Raw genomic sequence first — 26,421 nt, forward strand, 5'->3', positions numbered from 1 at the left:
CAGTTTCTCCCCCCTGGCTGCCTCTGTCTGCGGTGTGGCAACGCCTGCTACCTCCGCCGGAGTGGCCAGCTTACGCTAGGGCCTTGTGTCTGAGCTCTGGAAGTCTGCTGCCAAACGTCTAAGACTGACAGTGTTTGGGTGCTTTGCCCTGGGGTGAAACAGGTGAGTGGGTCGCCAATTGCCCACTCATTCGCCTTTTCAATGCTGCTGCTGGTGGTGGTGCCAGCATCTCTTCTCTGCCAGTTCGCTTCCTGGCTAGTGTCATGCCTCAAATGTCCCTAATTGTAAGGGCAGTTTCTCCCCCCCTGGCTGCCTCTGTCTGCGGTGTGGCAACGCCTGCTACCTCCGCCGGAGTGGCCAGCTTACGCTAGGGCCTTGTGTCTGAGCTCTGGAAGTCTGCTGCCAAACGTCTAAGACTGACAGTGTTTGGGTGCTTTGCCCTGGGGTGAAACAGGTGAGCGGGTCGCCAATTGCCCTCTCATTCGCCTTTCCAATTTTTCAATGCTGCTGGTGGTGGTGGTGGTGGTGCCAGCATCTCTTCTCTGCCAGTTCGCTTCCTGGCTAGAGTCATGCCCAAAATGTCCCTAATTGTAAGGGCAGTTTCTCCCCCCTGGCTGCCTCTGTCTGCGGTGTGGCAACGCCTGCTACCTCCGCCGGAGTGGCCAGCTTACGCTAGGGCCTTGTGTCTGAGCTCTGGAAGTCTGCTGCCAAACGTCTAAGACTGACAGTGTTTGGGTGCTTTGCCCTGGGGTGAAACAGGTGAGCGGGTCGCCAATTGCCCTCTCATTCGCCTTTCCAATTTTTCAATGCTGCTGGTGGTGGTGGTGGTGGTGGTGCCAGCATCTCTTCTCTGCCAGTTCGCTTCCTGGCTAGAGTCATGCCCAAAATGTCCCTAATTGTAAGGGCAGTTTCTCCCCCCTGGCTGCCTCTGTCTGCGGTGTGGCAACGCCTGCTACCTCCGCCGGAGTGGCCAGCTTACGCTAGGGCCTTGTGTCTGAGCTCTGGAAGTCTGCTGCCAAACGTCTAAGACTGACAGTGTTTGGGTGCTTTGCCCTGGGGTGAAACAGGTGAGCGGGTCGCCAATTGCCCTCTCATTCGCCTTTCCAATTTTTCAATGCTGCTGGTGGTGGTGGTGGTGGTGGTGGTGCCAGCATCTCTTCTCTGCCAGTTCGCTTCCTGGCTAGAGTCATGCCCAAAATGTCCCTAATTGTAAGGGCAGTTTCTCCCCCCTGGCTGCCTCTGTCTGCGGTGTGGCAACGCCTGCTAACTCCGCCGGAGTGGCCAGCTTACGCTAGGGCCTTGTGTCTGAGCTCTGGAAGTCTGCTGCCAAACGTCTAAGACTGACAGTGTTTGGGTGCTTTGCCCTGGGGTGAAACAGGTGAGTGGGTCGCCAATTGCCCACTCATTCGCCTTTTCAATGCTGCTGCTGGTGGTGGTGCCAGCATCTCTTCTCTGCCAGTTCGCTTCCTGGCTAGAGTCATACCCAAAATGTCCCTAATGGTAAGGGCAGTTTCTCCCCCCTGGCTGCCTCTGTTTGCGGTGTGGCAACGCCTGCTACCTCCGCCGGAGTGGCCAGCTTACGCTAGGGCCTTGTGTCTGAGCTCTGGAAGTCTGCTGCCAAACGTCTAAGACTGACAGTGTTTGGGTGCTTTGCCCTGGGGTGAAACAGGTGAGCGGGTCGCCAATTGCCCACTCATTTGCCTTTCCCATTTCCTTTTCCATTTCATTATTTTCCTTCTGATACACAACCAACCAAACATAACACACACAATAACACATATAACACATATAACACACAGTGACATCACACATAACACACATACACACACACTTACAATGCACAAAACACAAGGACGTTTTCCTTGTTATTTGCCCTGGCCTTCACTCACTAATAGCATTACATTAACACTATAACTCACACTTCACCCTATAACATTTTTCCATCCACATACCTGCCAACAGACCCAACTTTTTCAGGGACAGTCCTGCTTTTTTCCAGTCCTGTCCCATCTAATTTAGCTAAACTAGGTATGCAAAATGCAAATACACATAGGTAGTTATAGCTCGGTAGGTAACGCTACTATAAACATTTAATAAATATAATCAAGTACTAAATAATAAATCTAACTTTAAAATACATTTAAATAAACCCCTATTTTTTTTTTAAAAAAAAACATTAAAATTAAATTATTATTATTTAGACATAATCCATCTTTAACCAAACCAGTGCACTGCTACTAATCTTAAACATAACCGTACATTAACCCTAAGCTATTTTTTAGTTCTTGTCCAACATTTTTCCATCAGCATACCTGCCAACACACCCAAGATTTTGGTGGACAGTCCTGCTATTTTCCAGTCCTGTCCAATAAGTAAGTTGGGTTGTTGCAAAGTATGCCATTAATTATGCCATAAATAGGTAGCATAATTATGCCATAAATAGGTAGCAAATGTTAGGCATGTAAAGTGGTCCAAAATCAATTTAAAAATGTAAAATATTCCCTATTCTTTTATTAAACATCTATGGACAGTACACCTCGGTATGTGTGTGCAACTCTATTGGTCGTTTCGGCAGGGGGCTCGCCTGCCATCAACGAATGAAGTGCATTCTGCAGTTCTGCAATTCACTCGTTGATGCCAGACCAGCCCCCTGCCGAAACGACCAATAGAGCTGCACACACGTACCTTCGCGGCAGCTGCTGCTGCTGTGATGTGTTATTAACCCCGTATTAACCCCTGCTAGGCAACCAGGAGGAAAACGAAGATTAAACGAGCACGAAGAATGTCCGCGAATATTCGCCCGAAGAGAAGACAGGAACGGGCGAATATTCGCGGAATACGAAGATTTTTTTTTCCCCGAAGACGAGCACGAAGACGAACACGAAGAGCCCCCTGGTGCCCAAGTCTAGTTTCCAAGAAATGTTCGACTATCAATAACTTGGGGGCTAAAAGTTTCCTACGAGTTGTTCTCCCATTGAGTTGAGTCTTTATTCAGTTCTGTATGAGTTGTGCATTCACCTGGCGTTTACCTGGACACTGAACATGAAAGCGGCTACAAAAGTTTTGAAGTCATTTTGATCTACAGTATGCAACTAAAGTAATCGTATATATGAACATACAGAAGACAGATATTCCAGGGAATTATTACACAGTGAAAAGGATTTTATTATTAATAAAACTTCTAGTCATAATGTTAATGAAATTACAGCATTTGAAAAATGGGGCTTTATTAGCACATTGATCATTTATTTTGTTTTTTTGCAGGCTGACTTCATGGCGGTAGAAATGCTGAAAGGCAAGGTTTCCTTCCTTTGGGACCTGGGCGCAGGATCTGTAAGGCTCGAAGAACCTGATATCCAGATAAACAATAACAAGTGGCATAAAATACACGCAACAAGGTAAAGCTTATTTAGATGTGACCAGTAAAACATATGGCAATTGTACAGAATTTTAATGATTTGTTCTTTAGTGTGACGATTTCTACAAGAGTTCATTTACTGTACTTACTGACCACCAAAAAATATCTTCAAACTTGAACCCCATATTTTCCACTCTATACTTTGATGTAATTCCTTTGTGTTCTGGTACTTTATCTTTTATCAAAAAGTAATTTCGCTGAGACGTAAATTAATATAGTTGACCTTCTCTGATAAATAAATTCAGTACCAATTACTGAGATGTTCCTTCCAGGTTGAAAAAAACACTTTATAACATTTTATACAGGATCAGTGTATGTATGCGTTTAGTTAGATAGACACAAAGACAACAAAAACTAATTAGTTGAGAGAGTTGGTTATACAAATATGATATTGTAGTATCATTAGCTATAACATCCATGGTTCATCTTCACAGGTTTGGTAAATCAGGTTCATTGACTGTGGAAGAAATTGGCACTTCTCAGAAGCCCACAGCCAAAATGTCATCTTCACCTGGTACATCATCCATACTCCACATCGATAACTCAACATTGATGTTTGTTGGGGGAATAGGAGGACAATTACAGGTATATTTCCCAGATGAAATGCATTTTTTGAGCATGAACTTATTTGTTACCTATAATAATTGTAGACATGGTTAAACCTACAATATAGAAAAAAAAAATGATTAATCATATTATAGACTCAAGCTCCATAATTTGGTCTTCTTGCACCGTTGTTGCTGTATCATTGTGAAACAGAAGTGTTTATATATATATATATATATATATATATATATATATATATACCGTATTGGCTCGAATATAGGCCGCACCGGCACCGGCACCGGAAGTTGCATACGCGTATTGCGTAGATGTCCCCCGCCGGCCCCGCAAGACACCCGGGAGTCTGCTCCGGTAAGTCGAGGAGGGGGGGGGCAGAGGAGGACAGTGGCAGCATATCTCGGGGGGGGGAGGACAGTGGTAGCGTATCTCGGGGGGGGAGGACAGTGGTAGCATATCTCTGTGGGGGGGGGACAGTGGTAGCGTATCTCGGGGGGGGAGGAGGAGGACAGTGGTAGCATATCTCGGGGAGGGAGGACAGTGGTAGCGTATCTCGGGGGGGGAGGGAGGACAGTGGTAGCATATCTCGGGGGGGGAGGACAGTGGTAGCGTATCTCGGGGGGGGCAGTGGTAGCGTATCTCGGGGGGAGGAGGAGGACAGTGGTAGCATATCTCGGGGAGGGAGGACAGTGGTAGCGTATCTCGGGGGGGGGAGGACAGTGGTAGCATATCTCGGGGAGGGGGGACAGAGTGGCAGCATTTTTTTTTTTTTTTGGTGCTTTTTTAAAGAAAAAAACTTTTTCTTTAAAAAAGCACCAGACTTTTAGGGTGCGGCCTATATACGGGGGCGGCCTATATCCGAGCCAATACGGTATATATATATATATATATATATATATATATATATATATATATATATATACATATATATTTTTATATTTAGGAAAACCATCTTATAGGTGTACAGAAACCTGGAGCAACCCAAACCCTCCTCTGGTTCACACTCCTTCTCCCTTCCTCATGGATATTAAGCATATCAGTAGATATAGCTTGGCATGTAGACACTGGCTTAAGCCAAAATCAGTATCTTTGTGACATTGTAACCTAGGATGCATTCAAGATGTCTGAGCAGAGTCAAAAAGAAGTGTGCTAGAACACAGTCCAAAAACATGTTTGTTCAACAGGCATTTGACAGACCTTTGATGTCCTCTACCTAAAATATGTATGCATTATTCCATAGGTAGTATGTAGGGCTTGCCTGATGTTGTCACACTTAGATACAGACCTGTAGGCTGCCTAAAGACATCAGGAGAGGTTCTGCTTTCCGATATAGTTAGGAAAATATATTTTTAAAATAACATTAAAACGTGTATAAACAAATCCCATGGCTAATTATCAGTGTATTTTTCTTTCCTAGAAATCAACAGCAGTCAAGACCACAGATTTTAAAGGTTGCATGGGCGAGGCGTTCCTTAATGGGCACTCCATTGGTTTATGGAACTATGTTGAGAGAGAGGGCAAATGTGGTGGATGCTATGGAAGGTATTATTTAGCTTCCTAAAAGTATTAATGCTATTTCTATATTGTTGCCATGCTACCTTTTACTAATGTATGTTTTGTAAGCTCACTTATCTTTTTTAGAGAAGCTCTTCTGCCCCCCCCTAATTAATAAAATAAAATATATTTGGTTTATTTAATATTTTGTCAACAAAATAAATATGTAAAATGCAAAAATTGACATCTAAACCTATAATGGGTATTCAGATAGAAGCCCGACATACTATTATTAAACCAAAAGTGGCTGCAGGAGGATATTCTGTTTCTTTTCATGTTCAGCCCATCATTACTGTTAGAGGCACAGTTTCACACCAAAATAGAAAACATTTAAATATATGGAAAATTATCAGTAAAGTGTTTTCTACTTGTTTTTACACGTCTGGAAATTTAAATGATGCTGGAATTCCTGCAGGAAGCAGAGAGCGTGATTTTATAGATTTTTTTTTTTTTTTTTTTTTGGTTTTATCTTTTTATGGAAAATTGTACTCGCCTCTAACACAGATACCAGCTTTAATCACTAAAAATGGACACATTGATTCTATTTTTATTTTTTCCTACAGAGCATGGCTAAAACATATTTTATTACTTTCTCATAAAAAGTGGGTACGCTTTAGGAATGTGTTAAAATATGCAAATGTGTAAATTGTTTTAGTTTACAAGGAATATTTTTCCTAGCTATATATTTTAATGCTAAGTCCTAAATAACTATTAGTAATCACTTCTTATTTATTTTCAAAGATTTTTTTTAAACGTGCTGATTTTTCCCTTTGTGCAGTTCTTGGAGAAGCAATAACCAATTCCAATGTAGAATCACACATCTGCCATTATCCATGACATATGTATATAACGGATAATCTTCCTAAAATGGGCGTCCAGCATGCGTTACAATGTAGAATTATGTAGATTTTCACATGCTACCCACAATTGAAAATCAGATACATGAAATCGGTTATTGAACTGTTCTATGAGTACATACTGCAAGGTAGCAGTACTCAGCCACAAGTAAAATGTATATATATATGTCCTGCAAATTAATGGGTGATGGGACACCCCTAAATATTACAAATGTCAATTATATGAATGTAGGATTCATCCCTTCGTAACACCACCTTTTGTGAGTGAGTAGTTATGACACGTTCATACCAGCAGGTGGCAATATTACAATTTATATTGACCAGCAAGAGCGTTATAAGGCGTAAAACTTCTGCAGGGATCTAAGTTCTTAGTGTATTCCAAATGTTAGTTATGTAGTTGTTTGCATTAATAATTTCTACATAATGCCAGATAGTTACATAGTTACTCCTATAAAAGCATAAACCGTGGACATGCTCCATGCTTGTCATAGTCGTTTGCAATGAGTATAGCTATAGTAAGTCAACAGGTATACAGCTGGCCGGTGCCAGCTGTCGCCAGTCACTTACCTTAACTGCCACTTGCATGCCAGATCTGGCCTTTTAATGTGCAGCTGCACCATGAGAGAGTGTAAGAGTGTAGCCTGCATCTGCATACATACGTCACTTATGGGCTGCTGGCCTTAAAGTGCCTGTGTCTGGCCCAATTCAACTCCCCGGTAGAGCCCTGCTAATAATTACACTTGATTTTAACATGGAGATGAGTAAATGTTGTTACCCCTTGTTAAATCATATACCGGTATTAAACTTGCCTAATTGTGATATATCCACCTGCAATGCTATTCTTAATCATATACTAGTTATCTCAATGGCACTTGTAGTGCCAGCATTTGTCCACCACGATATGGCTTGACTGAAATTTTCCCTTTTGTATTTGTAGCCCACGAGAAGAAGAAACTGCTTTCCATTTTGACGGCAGTGGATATTCTATTGTAGAGAAGACGCTTCGTTCCACTTCATCTCAGATAGTTATCCATTTCCGAACATTCGCTCCAAATGGCCTTCTTTTGTATCTTGCTTCCAATGGAACAGTAAGACCTTGCCCTTTAGTTATTTTCATTTCTTTCCAGCTATTGTTTTCTATGTTCTAAAAGTTAATCATTTAAAAATGAAAACACATGTTTTTTTGCTAATCCCTTGCTTTTTGGTGCTTGGCTTTTGGTCCAGCTGTTTACTTGTTGATGAACCCAAGCCTTAAAGCAATACCCAGATGATGTTTAGAATAAGTCAAGGTTCGCTTTTTTAAACTAATTTATTTAACTGGTAGACACATTGGTGAAATAAGTTTAACATCCTAGTGTTTAGCTGCTCAGTATGGTTCAACAAAGTTGATCAAACTTCGTTCTTGTTTTATCAGCGAGATTATTTATCTATGGAAATGGTGGACGGTAAACTGAGAGTATCTGTCGAATTGGGATCAGGACCTCTGATACTGATGACAGATGGACGCTATAATGATGGAGCATGGCATAAAGTAGCCTTCCAGCGCAACAGGAAGCAAGGTACGGCTGAAGCTCACACACACAAACCAGTCAAGTGTCTGTCGTGGCCATCCTTGACACTTTTTTAAAAGTTTTTGGGCCTCTAAGAACTTGTTGTAGATCATTTCAACTAGTGAAGTATTTGAAGTTTCGTTTTAAGACCGATGTGTTCTCTTGTGACAAAGGTATACTGGCTGTGATGGATTCCTACAACTCAACCCAGAGAGAAACCAAGCAAGGAGAAGCTCCAGGCGTTGCTTCAGACCTTAACCGGTCAGATAAGGATCCAATTTATATTGGTGGACTTCCCAGATCCAGGAGTGTTAGGTATTACGTCTAGTTATAATTTTCTTTGTAGATTTTTGGACGAACATAAACTGCATTAGTAAATAAAACATCTGTTTGAAAACAAGAAGAAATGATTTGATCCCAGGCTGATCTTCCAAAGGATGAATCTTGCAGTAAAGCTAAATTAAATGTTTTAATGATGGCTCCCCTTAGAAGAGATGTGTGTTTTATGGAACTCAACCACACAATTTTTATGAAAATTTTTACTTCAAGCCAACGAAGATTATTCAAACTTAGTATAAAGAAAGTATCCTTTATCTAAAACATTTTCAAACATGTTCATTATGTTTCTATCACATCAATTGCAAATCTTTCTTGATTTTAGAAAACAGCTTAGCAGCAGGTCCTATGTGGGCTGTATAAAGAACTTGGAGATTTCCCGCTCAAATTTTGACTTGCTAAGAAATGCCTATGGTGTAAGAAAAGGCTGTAAACTGGAGGTAAGAAACCTTCCTATCCAAATTGTATGAGGCAATGCCAATTATAATCAGTGAAATGTCTCAGAAGTCACCTCATATATTATTTACCGCAGCTCTCCTACAAACTCCTGCTTTTCTTCACTTACTAAATTCAATACAGTTTAGGTTATCATAGATGCATTAACTGAAGTTTATACATTTACCTTACCGCATCTACAATCAGGTACATTTAATCTGATTATCAGTTGCATATCTATCAACCAATAAGCATATTATTATTTATGTTATTATTCATTTGATAGCATCTGTGAGACTCCACAATTTTTAATCCACTGTAATCTGAGTGAATGATTTTGAATCCAACCACTAAAGTATTTTTGTGTCTTTTTCTCCTGCCGTAGCCAACTCGTAGCATTACCGTTTTAAAAGATGGCTACGTGGAAATGCAGCCAGTATCATTGGCAGCAGAATCAGAGCTAATGGTATCGTTCTCCACACTCAATGAATCTGGAATTATCGTGGCTGGATTTGGCAAGGGAGCGGAAAAACGCAGTCGCAGGCAAGCTCTCTTGGTGAGTAATCAAATGATTATTATTATTATTATTATAATTTTATGAAACATATTTACACAAATAATTCAGATTTATGACGGTTTTATAAAATTACAGAGCTTGGTGATTGGTCCCTGTTGCAGGACAAAGAGAGCTCCAAAGAAGGGCAGATATTTTATTATAACAGCTAACCTGTAGTTTGCTTGAAAAGCAAGATGAGTCCTATAAATGTAAATGTACTTTTTATATCATGTGTATCAAAATGTTACTAGCACTAGACCGTATATAATGATGTATATAACCATTACATAAGGTATGGTGGGTAAAAGGTGATGGAAACCCCTAAGGGTTTAAGGGGTAGTAGAAGTATTATTAAACTCTCATCTACAGACACCAGACAAGCCAGGAGGCTTGTTTTTCCCTCAGAAATCTCATGGTGCTGCCACAACCACACGGGATTCTGGGTAGGCGCATGCAAAATAAGGTTAACAATTAGAGGCAAAGGTGATAATTGTTAACCTTATTTGCATGCACATTCTTCCGTGACAAGGGCCTCATGTGGTCCTTGAATGTATATAAATCAGTACTATCCATGTGCTTGTATCTCTTTGATGGGAATCTCAGCCCTCAGAACTAACATATAGATTTTAAAACCATATATTTTCATTTAGCCATTCTTTGCTATAATGCTGGTGAATGGACATATTGAATTCCATATCAACCCTGTGGATGGTGCCAGCACAAGAAAGGTCATCATCAAATCTCCTACTGGAACCTTTAGTGATGGACAAGAACACTCTATTATTGTCATCCGGAACAAGAGGTAATTGCAAAACATATAGGTTTATATTATAAACTCTAGAAAGTGTAGAAAGATGCATCAGGGAATGTTTCATATTCTTCATATATGACAAATGATACATTTTAAGGGAAAGATATAATAGAAACCTCTTAAAATTTTAGGAATTTAATAAAGTTCCATAAATAAAGTTAATTATTATAATTAATATGTTAATTATAATATGTTAAGATATTGTAATCTTTGCTAGAGAAAAATATACATTCTATGACTTCAGTTATCAAGTGGGTCAAGTGGGCAGAATTGACAATTTGGACATTATTTTTTTAGACTTGTGAATGTACAAGTGGATGAAGGAAAACCTTCCGAGGTGAAGATGAACGGACCATCTGTCGATTCCATCTCTATAAATGCTTCCAATTTTTATGTCGGTGGCGTCCCTGGTAAAATGGGTACAGCCCCCCTCAAAACAAGCCAGTCTTTCTACGGATGTATACGCAATCTGGTTGTAAATATGGAGTAAGTTTCATCAAACTGTCTAATATGCATTAATCCAAAAAAAGCACAAAACTTTAGATAACTTATTTTTAAACTGATAACAGCAATAACAATGGCGGGAGTTCTGTTTTAATGCTTATGTTAACCAATATTTTTAATTAAATAAAATAACTCAACACTTATTTATACAAATATATTTTAGCTTATAAAATATTTAAACAACTTTTATTTTAGTTTATAAAATATTTAAATAATCTCAACTTTTATTTTTGTTTAGTTTATGTACTCTGTTTTATGTAAGTGTTAATTCTCTTTTTAAGGAAAAAATAAACTGCTAATAAACTGTACAAAATAATACATTTTCCCTTTTGCAATAAAGGCAGATGGATTTCACCAATGTCCTGAAATATGAGGGGGTTCATATGGATAGCTGCATGCTGTCAGAGAAGCCTAAATCCATTGCCCAGCTGGAAGTGGAAGTTCTGCCGACTGCAACGCCTGCTCAGCCTGTCACAGAGAGAAAATTAACTACCCCCATACAGAAATCATTTGTAACTAAGGTAAAACAGTCTATTCTAGAAATTCCCATTCAATAAGGTTTTCTAAAAACCATGAGTTCCGTGCAAATTAAGAATGAACAACTCCAGTAAATTTTGAATCAAACAGGGGCAGTGGTTTATCATTCGGGGGTGGCAAAAAGGGTCAGAAGCTAAGCCCAGAATTCCTAGGGGTCAGCTAGCTCTGCAACAACTGATCTATTAGTAGACGGTGTCCCATCGGAAAGAACAGTAGGGTTTGTGTTATACCATGGTGCTGATACGTAGGTTCCATAAAAAATGGCAGTCTAAGTTGTGGGGTAAAAATGTTTCCAGGGGTCCCTAGAAGGTCATGTGTGTCTACATCTTGTTACATGAGTATGCTGCTCCTCTAGGACCAATGCCGTAAAATCTATTTTAAGAAAATGTAGCTTTAATAAAACCGTTATTTTTCATACAGATATTAGGTCCTTTACCAGTTTATCCTCACCACTGGTTAGTTCACAACTCCTGTCCTTTAAAAAGCTAAGGCATTTTAAGTGTTTGAAAATGTAGTTAATATTATATTTATTTGTCAAATCAATATATCTATAAAAGTGACATTTTTGCCTGCAGCCATTGCAGTGTGCACTGGAGATGAAGCCGGACCATGTGCCAGATGCTCACCAGTTTGGCCTCACTCAGGGAAGCCACATTGTACTGCCTTTTGACCAATCAGCTGTCAGAAGAAAGTAAGTACATTGTAAAGCTGATTATAAATATATAATATTTAAGAACATATGTACTTTCCAAGACAAGTAAACATGTTATAATAACTTTCAAAGAGATGTCGACAAACCTTTATGGTGATATGCTCAGGTTACAGTTTCACGTCAACTGATGGATTTGTTATTTTGTCATGTTTTTTAATCAATTGATTTTGCTCTATTTGGTAGGGGTATCCGGCTTGTACAGTTCCTTTTGTTGAGGAACCACAACTACCATGATACTAAGCTAGGAATAAATGAGATTATTTTCTTTGACTAAGCACTCCAGCCCTATTTCCATGTTAAATGCATCTTGCATGGACTCCATATCATTTTACTGCATGCAGAACTGTGCAAACATTCTTTAGTTATTCAAGTTTTTATTTTTCATTTAACTCCTCCTCCAGCACCTTTACTGAGAGCAAGGTTCATACTGCAGTATGCTTCTTGCACATGTGCAGTAGAACTCCCATGCTTGTCAGTGACAATCAGACTGCTTCTGAGTATGATGATGTTTGCATTCTAATGCGTCCAGTTGTCAGTAGAGGCCTTAAATGAGATAGATATGTTAACTCCTATCACTAAAGGTTGTATGCCCTAATTTTCAGTAAAATACATTGGAGTCAATGCAAAATGAAATAATAAAACTATTTTGGAAACTAGACTTTTCATTTAAGGATGCTGCGTGAGCATCGTGGGAGATATAGTTCCTGCCGGTGACCTACATGTCACTACCTGATGTATAATACATCATAGTAATTACAAAATGTTCTAAAATCAAACTGATTACAATACACTTTTAAATCTGCTTTTATATTATTTAATATGTTTTGCTTATTAATGGAAATAATTGATAAAATTCCAAGTATATACTCCTTCATGGATTAGTGGAAAACTGGTAATTTATAGTCATTTCTGAAAAAGAAATATGAAATTAAATAAAATTCTTTTTCCCAGACTCTCTGTGCAGATAACTCTCAGGACATATGCCACCAGTGGTCTTATTTACTATATGGCTCACCAGAACCAGATGGATTACGCTGCACTTCAACTTCATGAAGGGAAACTTTATTTCTTATTTGATATGGGAAAAGGACGGACTCAGGCTTTCCATACGGCTGTTATTAATGATGGAAAGTGGCACACAGTAAGTGACTGCTGCTTATATTTTCAGTTACTTAAGATGTGAACAATTATCATTATCAACCCCCAAAAATCTCAACTAGCTGGTATTTGAGTTATAACCATGCCTGGGAACTTATAGTAAAACTCTGTTTAAGTAAGTCTCTAGGTAAGGCTCTGCTTTCTCACGTGTGCATTCAATATGCGGGCCGGAGACCAGCGTTTGATCACATTTACTCCCTGGGAAATTACCAAGAGTTCCCAGGTTTGGTTATATCCTACAAAAGAAGAAAACCTCTGCCTCATCATTAGTTTATTTCACCTTTTTAATCTATTGCACAATGGCCAATCATTTCGTTATTAGAATCCGTCTCTATGCCTATCTTTCATCGACACCATACAGCAAAGATAATACTGAAAATCATCATTTCAACAAACAAAAATGAATTAGTGCTCGTCGATGCACTGGTGGTGATATTTGTAAGTGTACAGACTGAAGTGGCCCTTTAATGAAGTCACACAACACTGTTATAATACATTCATTAATATGAAATGCATATTAAGAAGCAAGAATATGAACGTATATTAGAGTATTTAGGAAATATAATTTTTTGCTCAATCTGGTATCCTGTCTTTATTATTATATGTCACAGCCATCTGTTTTTTTCAGGTAATAACAGAATATTATAAAAGAAAAGGTACGATTACTATTGATGGTCAGGAATCAGCATCAGTTAGTGCTCCAGGGGACAGCAATACTTTGGATGTGGAAGGGAAGCTTTATCTTGGTGGGCTTCCACTAGACTATACAGCGAAGAGCATTGGGAATGTAAGTAAACTGCTTGTATTGAAACAAAACTTTGGAGACAAAAATATATTATATATATTATATTGCACATGCTATCAGGCTATTGATGGCCAAGTACAGTTTGAGGACTGACTGTAGGTAGAAAAAGATGGACAGGCAGATAAGCCAAATTCCCTCAAATTCTATTTCTGTGCACTTGGTTGCTTGTTTTGTCTCGGAATGAAAACAGTTGTGGCCAAATGGCTGCTAACAAGAGGTGGCAATGTACTAATTAGCCGTCATTCTCTCTTTCATTTAGATCACACACAGTGTCCCAGCATGCATTGGCAAAGTTGCCATTAATAACAAACAACTGGATAAGGAGAGCGCTATCTCCATACACGCAGTAAATAAGTGCTACGCATCTGTCCAAGAGGGAACTTACTTTGATGGAACTGGATTTGCTGCCCTTGGTAAATATGACTTGAATAGCACTTACTGTGCATACTAAGCACCTTTTCACACTTAATAGGTTTGTATGTTCCTATCGGGTTTAATTATGGTTAAATCATGGTTTTAAGAAATAATAATTATTGTGAACACTTACTGTTTCTAGATCAAACTCTATAACTTTAATACTATAATAAAGCTGATATTAACATAATTTCCAATAAACCAAATTAGACTCCCAATTGGTGCTTTTACTACCAGTATGTTTTGATTGATATCCCTGCTTGAATGCAGGTGACTTAATTAGATATATGTTTAAATAATGACAGGTCAAGGTTTCCACAAGGACTGGTATTAGTCATTTGGTGAACACATCTGGTGTGTCACTACATAAAATCTGCACTATGGTCTATTAAAGAATTAACATATCAGGTATGGTCATCACATATGATGCATCCTTTCTCTTAGAAAATATCTGATTCTTTACAATGATCTGTTACAGTAAGCATTACAATAAATGTAGAGTTCTTTTGTTTTAAAAATTCACAAGTATTGCTTGCTGAGGAACCTACAAGTATATAATTAATATACACGTTATAAATCTTTGGTTTGTAGTTAAAGAGGGGTACAAAGTCCGCTCAGACGTAAACGTGTCTCTCGAGTTCCGCACTACGCAGATGAACGGTGTTCTTCTTGGAATTAGCAGCGCTAAAGTTGATGCCATTGGCCTGGAAATCATACATGGCAAGGTAAGCATCTTTTGGCTGTCCTTTGTGTATGCTTTTGACATCAGAAATGTAATTATAACTGTATAGTGACAGAATTCTAGGAATCAAATATGCATAAGAAAACACTGAGGTTATAAACCTTGAAATGTCCTATAATGTGTTTCATTTTAATTAAACGCTAAACAGTTTTTGTAAAACATAGACAAATGAGATGAGTTTGTTGATTCTCAAATGTTTCCTGCCAAGGACGTAGCACATCCTTGACATCTTCCAGCTCATTTCTACATTTTTTAATGCTTTGTAGGAAATACATTCTTCCTGTGATTTTGCTGATGGATGCAAGTGTGTAATGCACACAGATCCACCCTCCGAGAGGAGGATGTTTACCTCATCTTACAAATGGGTTTACTTTTTTCTCAGACCATTTCTTCCTTGCCCCTAAAAGGCATCATCCATGGTGTCTCCAATAGATCCATCTAGTGTGATACTTTAAGGGGGAACTGTCACATACTTTAGCATAAGTAAATTAATTTATTGAAACCTAGGGCTGCAACTAACGATTATTTTAATAATCGATTAGTTGGCCGATTATTTTTTCGATTAATCGGATAAAAAAATGCAATTTTTTAAATTTAAAATAATGTAATAAAAAACGTACAATTTACACTTTCATCTCTTTATTGCAATGGCCTCTCTCTATTCACCTTCTTATTTTACTGACATAATAATAAAAGCTACAAGAACGGTGTTTCTCAAACTAGGTTTTAATACAAAGTTATTAGTAAATATTAATTCATATGTTAACTATTTTTCATATTTAATAAAAACTATGAGAAAAAAAGCCTTGTTTAAATTTTTTTTATTTACCAAACTGCCCCCGGTTATGCACATCAGACCCCCAGCTTGCCACTCTGCCCCCATAAATGCCTTATACCTCTTATATGCCAGATTCCACTGTGCCCCCTGATATGCCACTGTGCCCCTGATATGCCTTATACTCCTTATATGCCAGTGATATGCAACTGAGCCCCCGATATACCTTTTACCAGATGTTTTATGACCCCCTGATATGCCTAATATCGATATGCCTTATATCCCCTATATGCCCTGAAATTCATAATACCCCCCATACACCACTATAACTCACCCATACACAACTTTGGCTCCTCCCCCTCCCATACACCACTCTGGCTCCTCCCCCTCCCATACACCACTCTGGCTCCCCCCCCATACTCCACTCTGGCTCTTCCCCCTCCCGTACACCACTCTGCCTCCTCCCCCTCCCATACATCACTTTGCCTCCTCCCCCTCCCATACACCACTTTGCCTCCTCCCCCCTCCCATACTTCACTCTGCCTCCTCCCCCCTCCCATACACCACTCTGGCCCCTCCCATACTCCACTCTGGCTCCTCCCCCTCCTATACTCCACTCTGCCTCCTCCCCCTCCCATACTCCACTCTGCCTCCTGTCAGCAACGGATCTTCACTAGACAAGGACTTTCACTGCAGCTTCATAGAAGCCACAGTGTAAGTGAAGTGCAGTAACGGAGGCTGTCTGTGCGATGCAGACACTCACAGGCTGACAGAGAATCATCCTCTCTGTCAGCTGGTGGGGGTCTGCATCGCACAGACAGCCTCCGTTACTGTCAGTAACGGAGCTGGGAGAGAGGCAGAGTGACGTATGGGAGGGGGAGGAGTCAGAGGGGTGTATGGGAGGGGGGAGAGAGACGGAAGTGAGAGACCGGCCGACAGTGAGGGGAATCCAGGTCTCCTGCAGCGTTGCGGGGGATCTGGATTCCGGTTTTATAATCCGATCTCTGTTTGAGATCGGATTATTATAAGGAGATAAAAATCGATTTGATTAATCGATGATGAAATTCGTTGCCAACGATTTTCATAATCGATTATTATTGATTTTATCGATTAGTTGTTTCAGCCCTATTGAAACCACCTACAGCCACTGCTCTTTGCCAGAGTCATGGATGTTGGGGTTGGAAATGTTGCTAAATATTGTCACCTAAAAATAACAATAACAAAGCCAGGAGTCTTGGGGACAATGCTCTTCCTGTCAGGTTATGTAAACATTTTGATGGTGACAGTCCGTTGGGCTTTATACCATATTGTCCTAATTCCAGCCAGAGACTCGCACCTTGTCTTGACACGGTATCTCAGTTCCACAAGAGACCCATGGTATATCTGCATACACATAACGTTTAGCCCTATGTTGAATGAATAGTGGACAACAACAAGTATGTGATGACGTATTCTAATGGGCTGATTAAGCACACTGCCCTGTTGTCTACTTCATGAGCACACACAACTGCAACAGATGAGTAGTGTCACAAAAGCGAAACCAGAGACATTATAATGGGATCCAAAGACTCATGTACATAATTTATATTGTGGAGTAGGAGGATCTGTGAATTCAGTGGCAAGTATCTCTTTTCTCCTCCTTCAGTGGAGGTCTACACAGAGACCAAGGGAGCCTGGTTATGATGACCCAGTGCCTCTTGTTTCTGCTAGAGTGCAGACCATCAAGGCATCAGGAGAAGAGTGGTCTGTACCATCAAAAGGATGATCTTGAAATGATAATATTAACTATATGACCAGAACTGATTTAATCATTGCGTTCTATTTTGACAGGTTTTGTTCCATGTTAATAATGGTGCCGGCAGAATAACAGCAGTCTACAAGCCAGAGAGCCCCAGCTCTTTATGTGATGGCAAGTGGCATAAGCTTCAGGCCAGTAAAATTAAACATCGCATTGTCCTTACGGTGGATGGAAATGTTGTGAATGCAGAGAGCCCACATGTCCAGTCAACCTCTGCAGACACTAACAATCCGATTTATGTTGGAGGCTATCCGGGTAAGAGCAATTTAATGTAAACTTCAAAGAATTATTTCTGGTTAGAGTATCCCCTGACTCATTGACTAATGTGTCTGTGGTCTTGTCTTAGATTTAGGATAGCTTATCTTAGACTTATCTAACACCTTCTCGGTAAGGTCAATTGAGACCTCAGTTTTTACACCTTTAAACTTTCGTATTTGTATATCATTACTTAAAGCCCGCTTTTGCCACAGCCGACACAACTAGAATGTATTTTATTTATTACTTTGTTATCAAAGCCAACATCCTTATACATATATTTACATATACAGGCGTACGATACCTCAAAATGATCTCCGTTTGTAAGCTAAATATAAAACGATATGTCTCCAAACATTTAAAATGCAATGTAAAATAGTGTTGGCTCCATCACGTCACCAGTGTTGTGTCTACTTAATTAAATAAGGCGAGGCGCTGTGAAAACATAAAGCCATGGGGAAGGAAGTTTGAGTCACTAATAGTAGGAATGTAAGTAAGATGTATAAACAACTTCCAGGATCACAGGTTAATGTAATAATTGCAAGCTCCATTTGTTTTAACTCTTCCAGTCCACATTTTAAAGTTATATCAAGTTATTAAGGGAAAACATTCACCATGAAATTCTGTGTGCCGGCACTTTGTTAAAGTGAATGCTGTGCTTCACTGTATCCGGCTCCTTGTTCTATCCCTTTTACTGCTTACAGAAAGCTATTAAATCTGCTATTACATTGATACATTGATGAATATCCATATCACAGCCAAAGCCATATTCGAAAGGACCTACTTTTAATTTATGATTTGTTTGATAAATTGGAAAACATATTATATATAATATATAAATAAATACAAAATTATAAAAATTAATTGTGAGCATGGCCCTCCTGATTTATCAGTTTTTTTTGTTACAGATAATATACAGTGAAATATATGTACACAAAAGCTGACATAGTTGTCAAAGGAACACCTTTGACAACTATGTCAGCTTCCCCACAACTGTCCCCAAAGGTGCACAGAATGGAATGAAAACAAACATTGACACTATTTTTCTTTGTTTTTTTTCCCCTCGTATGTAGCTGATGTGAAGCAAAACTGCTTGACCAGCCAGACCTCATTCCACGGATGCATACGCAACATGAAACTGGTGAAGGGCACGCAGACCGAAGCCAGTGATTTCAGCAAAGCCTTTGAAATGCGCGGAGTCTTTCCTCATTCCTGTCCTGGAACAGAACAATAAACAGGAGACATATCTCCTACATATACATTCATCGAACAAGATGTTATCAAGTAGAGGAGGTCTATACTTACATGCTGTTATTCTCAAAGTAGGTTTGGAACCAGCTCTTTAAGTAACAGCATGAAGTAATATTAGCTCACAAAGTGCTGCCAACGACACCATCTGAAATATAAACACGTATTGGGTGATACAGGGACACAGAGCCTATTTAATCTGTTATTCAGTACACAAAACCCCTGAATTTCCCAGGTCTTCTAAGAACACGATAAAGCATTTGGGGCCTGTCTCCTTGCCATAGGACCTTGGGTGGCAGTTTTGATCTAATGTGAAAATATATCTTTTTTATTAACTGTTACCCCATTTTCTCAATGGTGCTCCAAAACTTTTTAATTCATATTTCCAACTCAGGAACTTTTTTTTAAAAGTTTTAGCAATTTAATTTTTTTTTGAGGAAAAATACAACAAATACCTCCAGTAGGATAGCAGTAAATTGAAATATTTTTGTCTTTATACGTTTGCTGCTGAGAATCTGACAGTATTTTGTTTTTGCTCAGTGCTAATTGTTTTAAGAGCTGTTAAAATGCAAACATTTCTCAAAATGATTTACAATAAAATACGCATGACTTCTTTAAAAATAATGACTGATAGCTTTGATTTTTATTACCCTCTCTGCATAAACAACAAAGCTGTATCTGCTATTTATTCATAACTAACTTAGACTGTGCATCCGATTTACAATGAATTCCAAAACATAAATACTTAATATCCAAGTTTTGCAGCTATAACACTAAAAAGTATTGCAGATTCCATATTAATACATATTCTTAATACATATTTTTGAGAACTGCAACAATGGTGTCCCATTGGACAATGTTATTTTTTAGTTTAATTTACTAATTTTCAGATTATATCATGGGTCACAGCCAGTGAGAAGCGGCCTTAGCCCAGCCATTGTGTGGGGGCATTATACTGACTGTGCTATATAGAAACAGCGAGCTGTGCTATACCTCAGCCCACAGAATAAGAGCATTGCCCCGCATCAGACTTCCCCATCACTGTACTGGAGCATTACCACCCCCTGCCTTGTATCGGGGCTTTACTACCCCCTCGTCTGCCCCATACCTGAGCTCTGCAACCCTTACCAATCCACCAATCCTTGTCTCTCTCCTGCCCCGTACTGGAACCTTACCCCTCTCCTTATACAAACACCCACTCCTCTGTATCGGAATGATGCCTACCTCTCCCACATAGTAACTACGCTGCCTTATATCCGATCATTACCTCTGCTCCATACCTCCTATAATTCTATATACAGGCACATGTGCCCTTATACAGAGAAATGCTACAACTATATACTGACACATGAGCCCTTTTTACAGGGGCACTTTATACACACATACCCCCTATATATATATATATATATATATATATATATATATAGACACACTGTATAATTGATTTATAACCAGTGTCATGCAATTTTACTAGCATTTTGCACTTACTGCCTTGAGCCAATTTTAATGGCGTTATACAGCAATAAAACCTTTGGTTGTAAGTGCATACTGTGCATTGTTGCAATTTTCAGGTAATCTGAATGATACAGAACCTGTGGTCGGCGACACTGGTGTTTACGGTAGCATGGATATATCAATTTAGTACCCTCCGATTGGTGATTTTCCTTTCATTTTAAAATAAAGGCAATTTCCAGTATGTTTAATTTTGAAAATTAGCAACAAAAACCAGGGTCAGACTTTGCAAGGTTGGTATGTGTTTGTCCCAACCCGGATGTAGTCATGGAGAATTATGTCGGTTTTTGTAGAGCTACAGCTGAAAGACACATGCTTTCTTCCTTTTGTAATGGGAAGATGTTCAGTAGTGCCGCCAAACGACTGAAAAACTGTAGCAGGAGGCAGTTTGTTCACCAAAGGGCTGGAGAGAGCAGGGGCGGGCTGGGCCGGGGGGCAGGGGGGCAATTGCCCCCCAGGCCGCCCTAAATCCGGGCCGGTGGGCCGGACGGACGACCGGCAGACAGCCATTCAATGCGGCTGCGGCCGCAAAGTTAAAAACTAAGCGGCCGCGAGCAGGATTGAATGCGGCCGTCACGCGTAGCTGGCGGGGGAGGGAGGGGGGCGGTCCGCCCCGGCTGCCGCTCATCTGAGGGCTGCCACCATGCCGACACGCCTCCAGAAACGGTGCGCGCGGCAACTGTGGCTGTGCGCCGGGACTTGATCCCGGCGCACAACACTGAAGCCACGCCCACCGTCTTCCGCGCTCAGTGCACAGGACTGGAAGAAGAAGAAGTAGAAGTAGAAGAGGAGGAAAAGGAAAAGTGAGAGTGAAAGAAGAAAAGGTAGGAGAGAGTGGATTAGTAAGTGTGTGAGAGTGATGGGTGTTATGCTGAATGTAAGTGTGTGAGAGTGATGGGTGTTATGCTGAATGTAAGTGTGTGAGAGTGATGGGTGTTATGCTAAATGTAAGTGTGTGAGAGTGATGGGTGTTATGCTGAATGTAAGTGTGTGAGAGTGATGGGTGTTATGCTGAATGTAAGTGTGTGAGAGTGATGGGTGTTATGCTAAATGTAAGTGTGTGAGAGTGATGGGTGTTATGCTGAATGTAAGTGTGTGAGAGTGATGGGTGTTATGCTAAATGTACGTGTGAGAGTGATGGGTGTTACGCTGAATGTAAGTGTGTGAGAGTGATGGGTGTTATGCTGAATGTAAGTGTGTGAGAGTGATGGGTGTTATGCTAAATGTACGTGTGTGAGAGTGATGGGTGTTACGCTGAATGTAAGTGTGTGAGAGTGATGGGTGTTATGCTGAATGTAAGTGTGTGAGAGTGATGGGTGTTATGCTAAATGTACGTGTGTGAGAGTGATGGGTGTTACGCTGAATGTAAGTGTGTGAGAGTGATGGGTGTTATGCTGAATGTAAGTGTGTGAGAGTGATTGGTGTTATGCTAAATGTAAGTGTGTGAGAGTAATGGGTGTTATGCTGAATGTAAGTGTATGAGAGTGATGTGTGTTATGCTGAATGTAAGTGTGTGAGAGTGATGGGTGTTATGCTGAATGTAAGTGTGTGAGAGTGATGGGTGTTATGCTGAATGTTTGTGAATGAGGGTTTCAGATAGCATGGATGTGTAAGTGTTGGGGGATAGCTTGGCATAGGGAGTCCGTAATCACATTCCTTTCATGCCCAGATTCCAGCATGTAGTGGCTGCCTAGGCATGATAGGAGTGTGATTGCTGTTATAAATTATTTTTTGGTCCAACTTCGGTGTGTTAACACTTTTATTGGACAGAATAATTCAATGACAGTATTAATATATATATATATATATTTATATATATAATTGCAAACAGCAATCACACTCCTATCATGCTAAGTCAGCCAGCACATGCTAGAACCTGGACATGATAGGATTGTGATTGTTGTTATATATATGTGTATATATATATATATATATATATATATATATATATATATATGTTAATATTATTGTTGATTTTTTTGTCTAATTTTGGTGTTACTTTTAATAAAGTATTTTAAAGGGTTTTTTTTGTTGTTTTTTCAATTTTGGCCAAGTGAATGCTGAATTTTTAGTTTCAGTCCAGAATTTTCATTTCGGTGCATCCCTACTATATACAATGCCAGTCACTAAAGTGGTAAGCCTACACCACATCAATGTTTGGCTTAGTATATAGTGATAGGGGTTGTCAGTGTCTGGCTCAATGTATAGGCACACATTGACGGTGGTACTGCATAATCCCTAAGTATATAATGATAACAATTATGCTGTACCCCTGTCAATGTTTGCCTAACCATAGAAACTATGCAGTTTTAAAGTGTGTGTGTGTGTGTGTGTGGGGGGGCACATACAGGATCTGCCACAGGTGCCAAATGCTCTAGGTACGCCCCTGCATCATGCGGCTGTCAGACCCAATGGCCATGCCTCAGCTCCTCTTCCCTCGTCTTAAAAGGGGTGTGATGAAGAGCTGAGGCATGCGGTGTGTGCACGCCGGCCACTTTAATTTCATTAGGCGCTGGTGGAGTGACTGCCGCACGACGGTCACTTTCAATGTCGCTCGCAGCCGCTTTGATGGTGCAATGGGCCAGTTGACTAGACTTGCCCCCCAGGCCTTAGGCTGCCAGCCCTCCCCTGGGAGAGAGGTACAAGTATGCATGTTTGTAGGCTACAGCGACGCATGGTGGAAGTTCCTTGCAGGTTTGTGGCTGCACTTCTGAAGTGAAATTGGTGATTTGGTCAGAATTAATGGTCTCCTTAATGCTGAAAAGTGCAGGCAGACATGAATCAACCATGCAATACCATCAGGGAGGCCCCAAATTCATTGTGCAGCATAACAATGACCCCAAACATACAGCCAAGACATATGCTGAATGACTATCTTCAGTGTAAAGAAGAAGAAAGGAGTCCTGGAAGTGATGGCATGCCCCCCCAAGAGCCCTCATTGCGACATCAACAAGTCTGTTTTGGATTACATATATAGAGAGAGAAGCAACTGAGGCTGCCTGAATCTGCCAAAGTCTGTGCCTGAAGAGGGGTTAGTTCTTCAAGATTTTTGGAAGAATTGATGATGTTTTGAAGGCAGGGGAGGTTACACCGAATATTGATTTGATTTATATTTACATAATAATTCTCTTATGCTAAGGGTGCTGAGGAGCAGTTGAGAAGATCCTCTGATCTCCTTTGACCAGCCCAGGGAGCTGTAAAATCAATATGACCACCTTGCAATGCTCCGAAGCTGAGCACCACAAGGTGGCTCTTGGGCTGTGGTGCCCAGGTGGTCATAACAACTTCTGTGGCTGAAGCAGAAGCATGAATGTAAAACAACATGCATGCCAGAATATATAATAACAAGAGTAATAGCCATCTGCCATCTAGACCACCAGATGATGGCTTGGCAGGGGTACAGAGCTTAGTCCTTAGCCCTCACAAACACATTTACAACCTGTGTCACAACAGATGCATCGATTTAGTTAGTATACAGAGACATTAGAGAACATTAGAGGATTAGTGAATATTAGAGGAACAGCCCAGTCTATGTCTTACATAAAATAAAATGGAACCCCATTTTGTGTGGATATCTGTACATTTTACAACATGCAGATTAATGCATACAGTATTGGTTACAAAATATTCTGACTTCTGTTCTTTTCACAGTGATGTTTGCTAAGGACAGTAAAATGAACTCAAAGCATCATCTCAGTTAATATATAGCATAAACTTAATGATCATGATAATATTTATGCAGCAGCACCTTATAATTAATTGTTTCCTAGCCACGTTTTTGACAAATTGAACTTGACAATATCAGATCATATGTAATTTGCTTTAGTGCAATCATATAATTGTCTAGAACAAATGAGAGGAGCAGGTTTGTGTGAATACGTCATGTGGCCCGTAATGATACTGCAATTAAAACACCTATAATTAAGTCTGCATAAAAATATTTATCTTTAGGCACAGCCTTAAGTGGCTATGTTTTAACTGTCTGCAATCAAATAGGCTTTTGTATTCACCATTATCTTTTTATTATTAGAGTAGTTAATGCCAAGAATATGCTGTGTAATTGTAAATTTGGAATCCACCTTAAGCATTCGCCCCGGGCGTCCCGATGGCTTACTTACTGAATTGTATTTTATGTATTTGCATTCAATGCCAAGCAAGCATACGTCTTGTGTTGGCTTTACATATGTCACACAAGGCATAATGCATATACCTTAACAGGCACAATCACATGCATTTATATAAACATATATCCACTTAAAGCCATACACACCGACTGCCCTAAACACAGATCCAAGCTCCTACCTATAGAGTATCTCTTTTCCTGAAGCTGCTGACTCAAGCTGCGAATGCTGGTCTTATCAGCAGTGATTTATCTGGAATGTAGTATATTAATGATGTACATCAATTAAGAAATACCGGTTTAATAAAATAAAATGTACATGCTTTCTTTAGTGATAAAAATAAGTATCTGCACAGCATATTATATTTAATTTTTCTATGTGTAACAGATGACTAGACCGCACTCAGCTAATCAGTGACATTGGATTACATGGATAAAAGGACAGCTACATTTGTTATAAGAACACAAAACAAAGCAAGACTTCAGTGCATACCCAATGAGTGCCATTTAAAAAAATACCATCTATGGCATAACTATTGGAGATTTTGTCACGCTATACGGCCATATATTGCTTACCCCAAGTTTGACAAGTCCTATCTAATTTTTCATGGCTATATTGCTTACCAAATAACTAAATCAATGAGACTGCACTGCATTTTCACCCAAATGAGACTCCCAAACAATTGAAAGCCTTCTCTGATCAAATGATATACTACTTGTGTAGTTAAATTAAATGAGAGAGGATTATGTTTGAAAACCAGGTAGCTAAAGTGCAAAAAATCCTTTAGTCCTTAAGGCAGCAACTGTGTTACACGTCTGATGTGAGCCTTAATAAAAGGGAATTCAGTAACAGAATGTCTGCGTGGTCTATACATGGACGTGGACTATACATGGTAGCTTCAGGACACTTAACCTTACCAGAAGTATGTACTACTGTTTTCTAAATGACTTTTCCTTGGTACTAACTTGATAACGTTGAAGCCACAGGCTAAATAAATGTTTGTTGCATGTTTTGTTTCATGTTGTTGATCCAAATCCATTTTCTCTACTGTTGTTTCCCTTATGGGCTCAGAATGTTTCCTGGGTACTGGTACTTCATAGAACTTAGAAGCAATAAAACCACAGCGACGCGTACCAACATGGCAGAATGTTATTGTTAGTACATAACCCACATGGAAACTCATATATTGGAAATTTATTTTAACACAGAAGACAAACATTATGTGACAACAGTAAGTTATAAAAATGCACCAACTCCTACCCTTCCTTGTTTCCGTAGAAAGTCAGAGTTTATTGTTAATAGCTAACTTATTATTTCATAACATTAACTTTGTTGTATACATTGATTATACACAATACCTAACACATGCAATGAGTTCATTCATCACTGGCAGTGAAAAAAAACTAAAGATCAATCAAGTTAATTCTTATGTCAACAGTTGGCTCCAGAGAGAGGGGGTTATGATCGGGGAGAAAAGGGAATAAAAGGGTTAAGCGGGGAGAAAAAAATGGTGAATGGTAAGAAAGAAGTAATAACTTGTGTATTGACAAACCTTATGGCATTTATTTTATGTTCAATCACCTGAACATATAAAAATATTCCAGACCTCAGGGGTGTTACTTTCATAGAAAGCCATAAAAATGATGTCGCATTCCAGACATCGTTGGAAAGTTCTTTAAGAATCGTTGCCTCGGTCTCATCTCTAAAGGAACATAATCCTTTAACAAATGGAACATCAGCTGTTTTGAGCTAAGTTGTTGGA

The 26,421-nt window shown here is 39.6% G+C and overlaps 1 protein-coding gene across 1 annotated transcript in view; it reads left to right on the top strand.

Annotated features, from left to right (window-relative positions):
- The window catches only part of LOC128497712 (laminin subunit alpha-1-like), a 63,579-nt gene extending 43,929 nt beyond the window's left edge, over nt 1–19,650 (top strand). Inside the window, 18 exon segments of the mRNA XM_053467872.1 lie at nt 3,265–3,398; nt 3,853–4,003; nt 5,397–5,521; nt 7,328–7,478; nt 7,805–7,949; nt 8,114–8,255; nt 8,602–8,716; nt 9,097–9,267; nt 9,918–10,069; nt 10,376–10,564; nt 10,923–11,103; nt 11,695–11,810; nt 12,783–12,972; nt 13,618–13,776; nt 14,054–14,207; nt 14,800–14,933; nt 17,556–17,778; nt 18,852–19,650. Coding sequence (XP_053323847.1) covers nt 3,265–3,398; nt 3,853–4,003; nt 5,397–5,521; nt 7,328–7,478; nt 7,805–7,949; nt 8,114–8,255; nt 8,602–8,716; nt 9,097–9,267; nt 9,918–10,069; nt 10,376–10,564; nt 10,923–11,103; nt 11,695–11,810; nt 12,783–12,972; nt 13,618–13,776; nt 14,054–14,207; nt 14,800–14,933; nt 17,556–17,778; nt 18,852–19,012 — 2,793 coding nt within the window. The 3' untranslated portion in view covers nt 19,013–19,650.
- Nucleotides 19,651–26,421: the final 6,771 nt, after the last annotated feature.

Source organism: Spea bombifrons, chromosome 5 (genome assembly GCF_027358695.1).
Source record: "Spea bombifrons isolate aSpeBom1 chromosome 5, aSpeBom1.2.pri, whole genome shotgun sequence".
NCBI lineage: Eukaryota > Metazoa > Chordata > Amphibia > Anura > Pelobatidae > Spea > Spea bombifrons.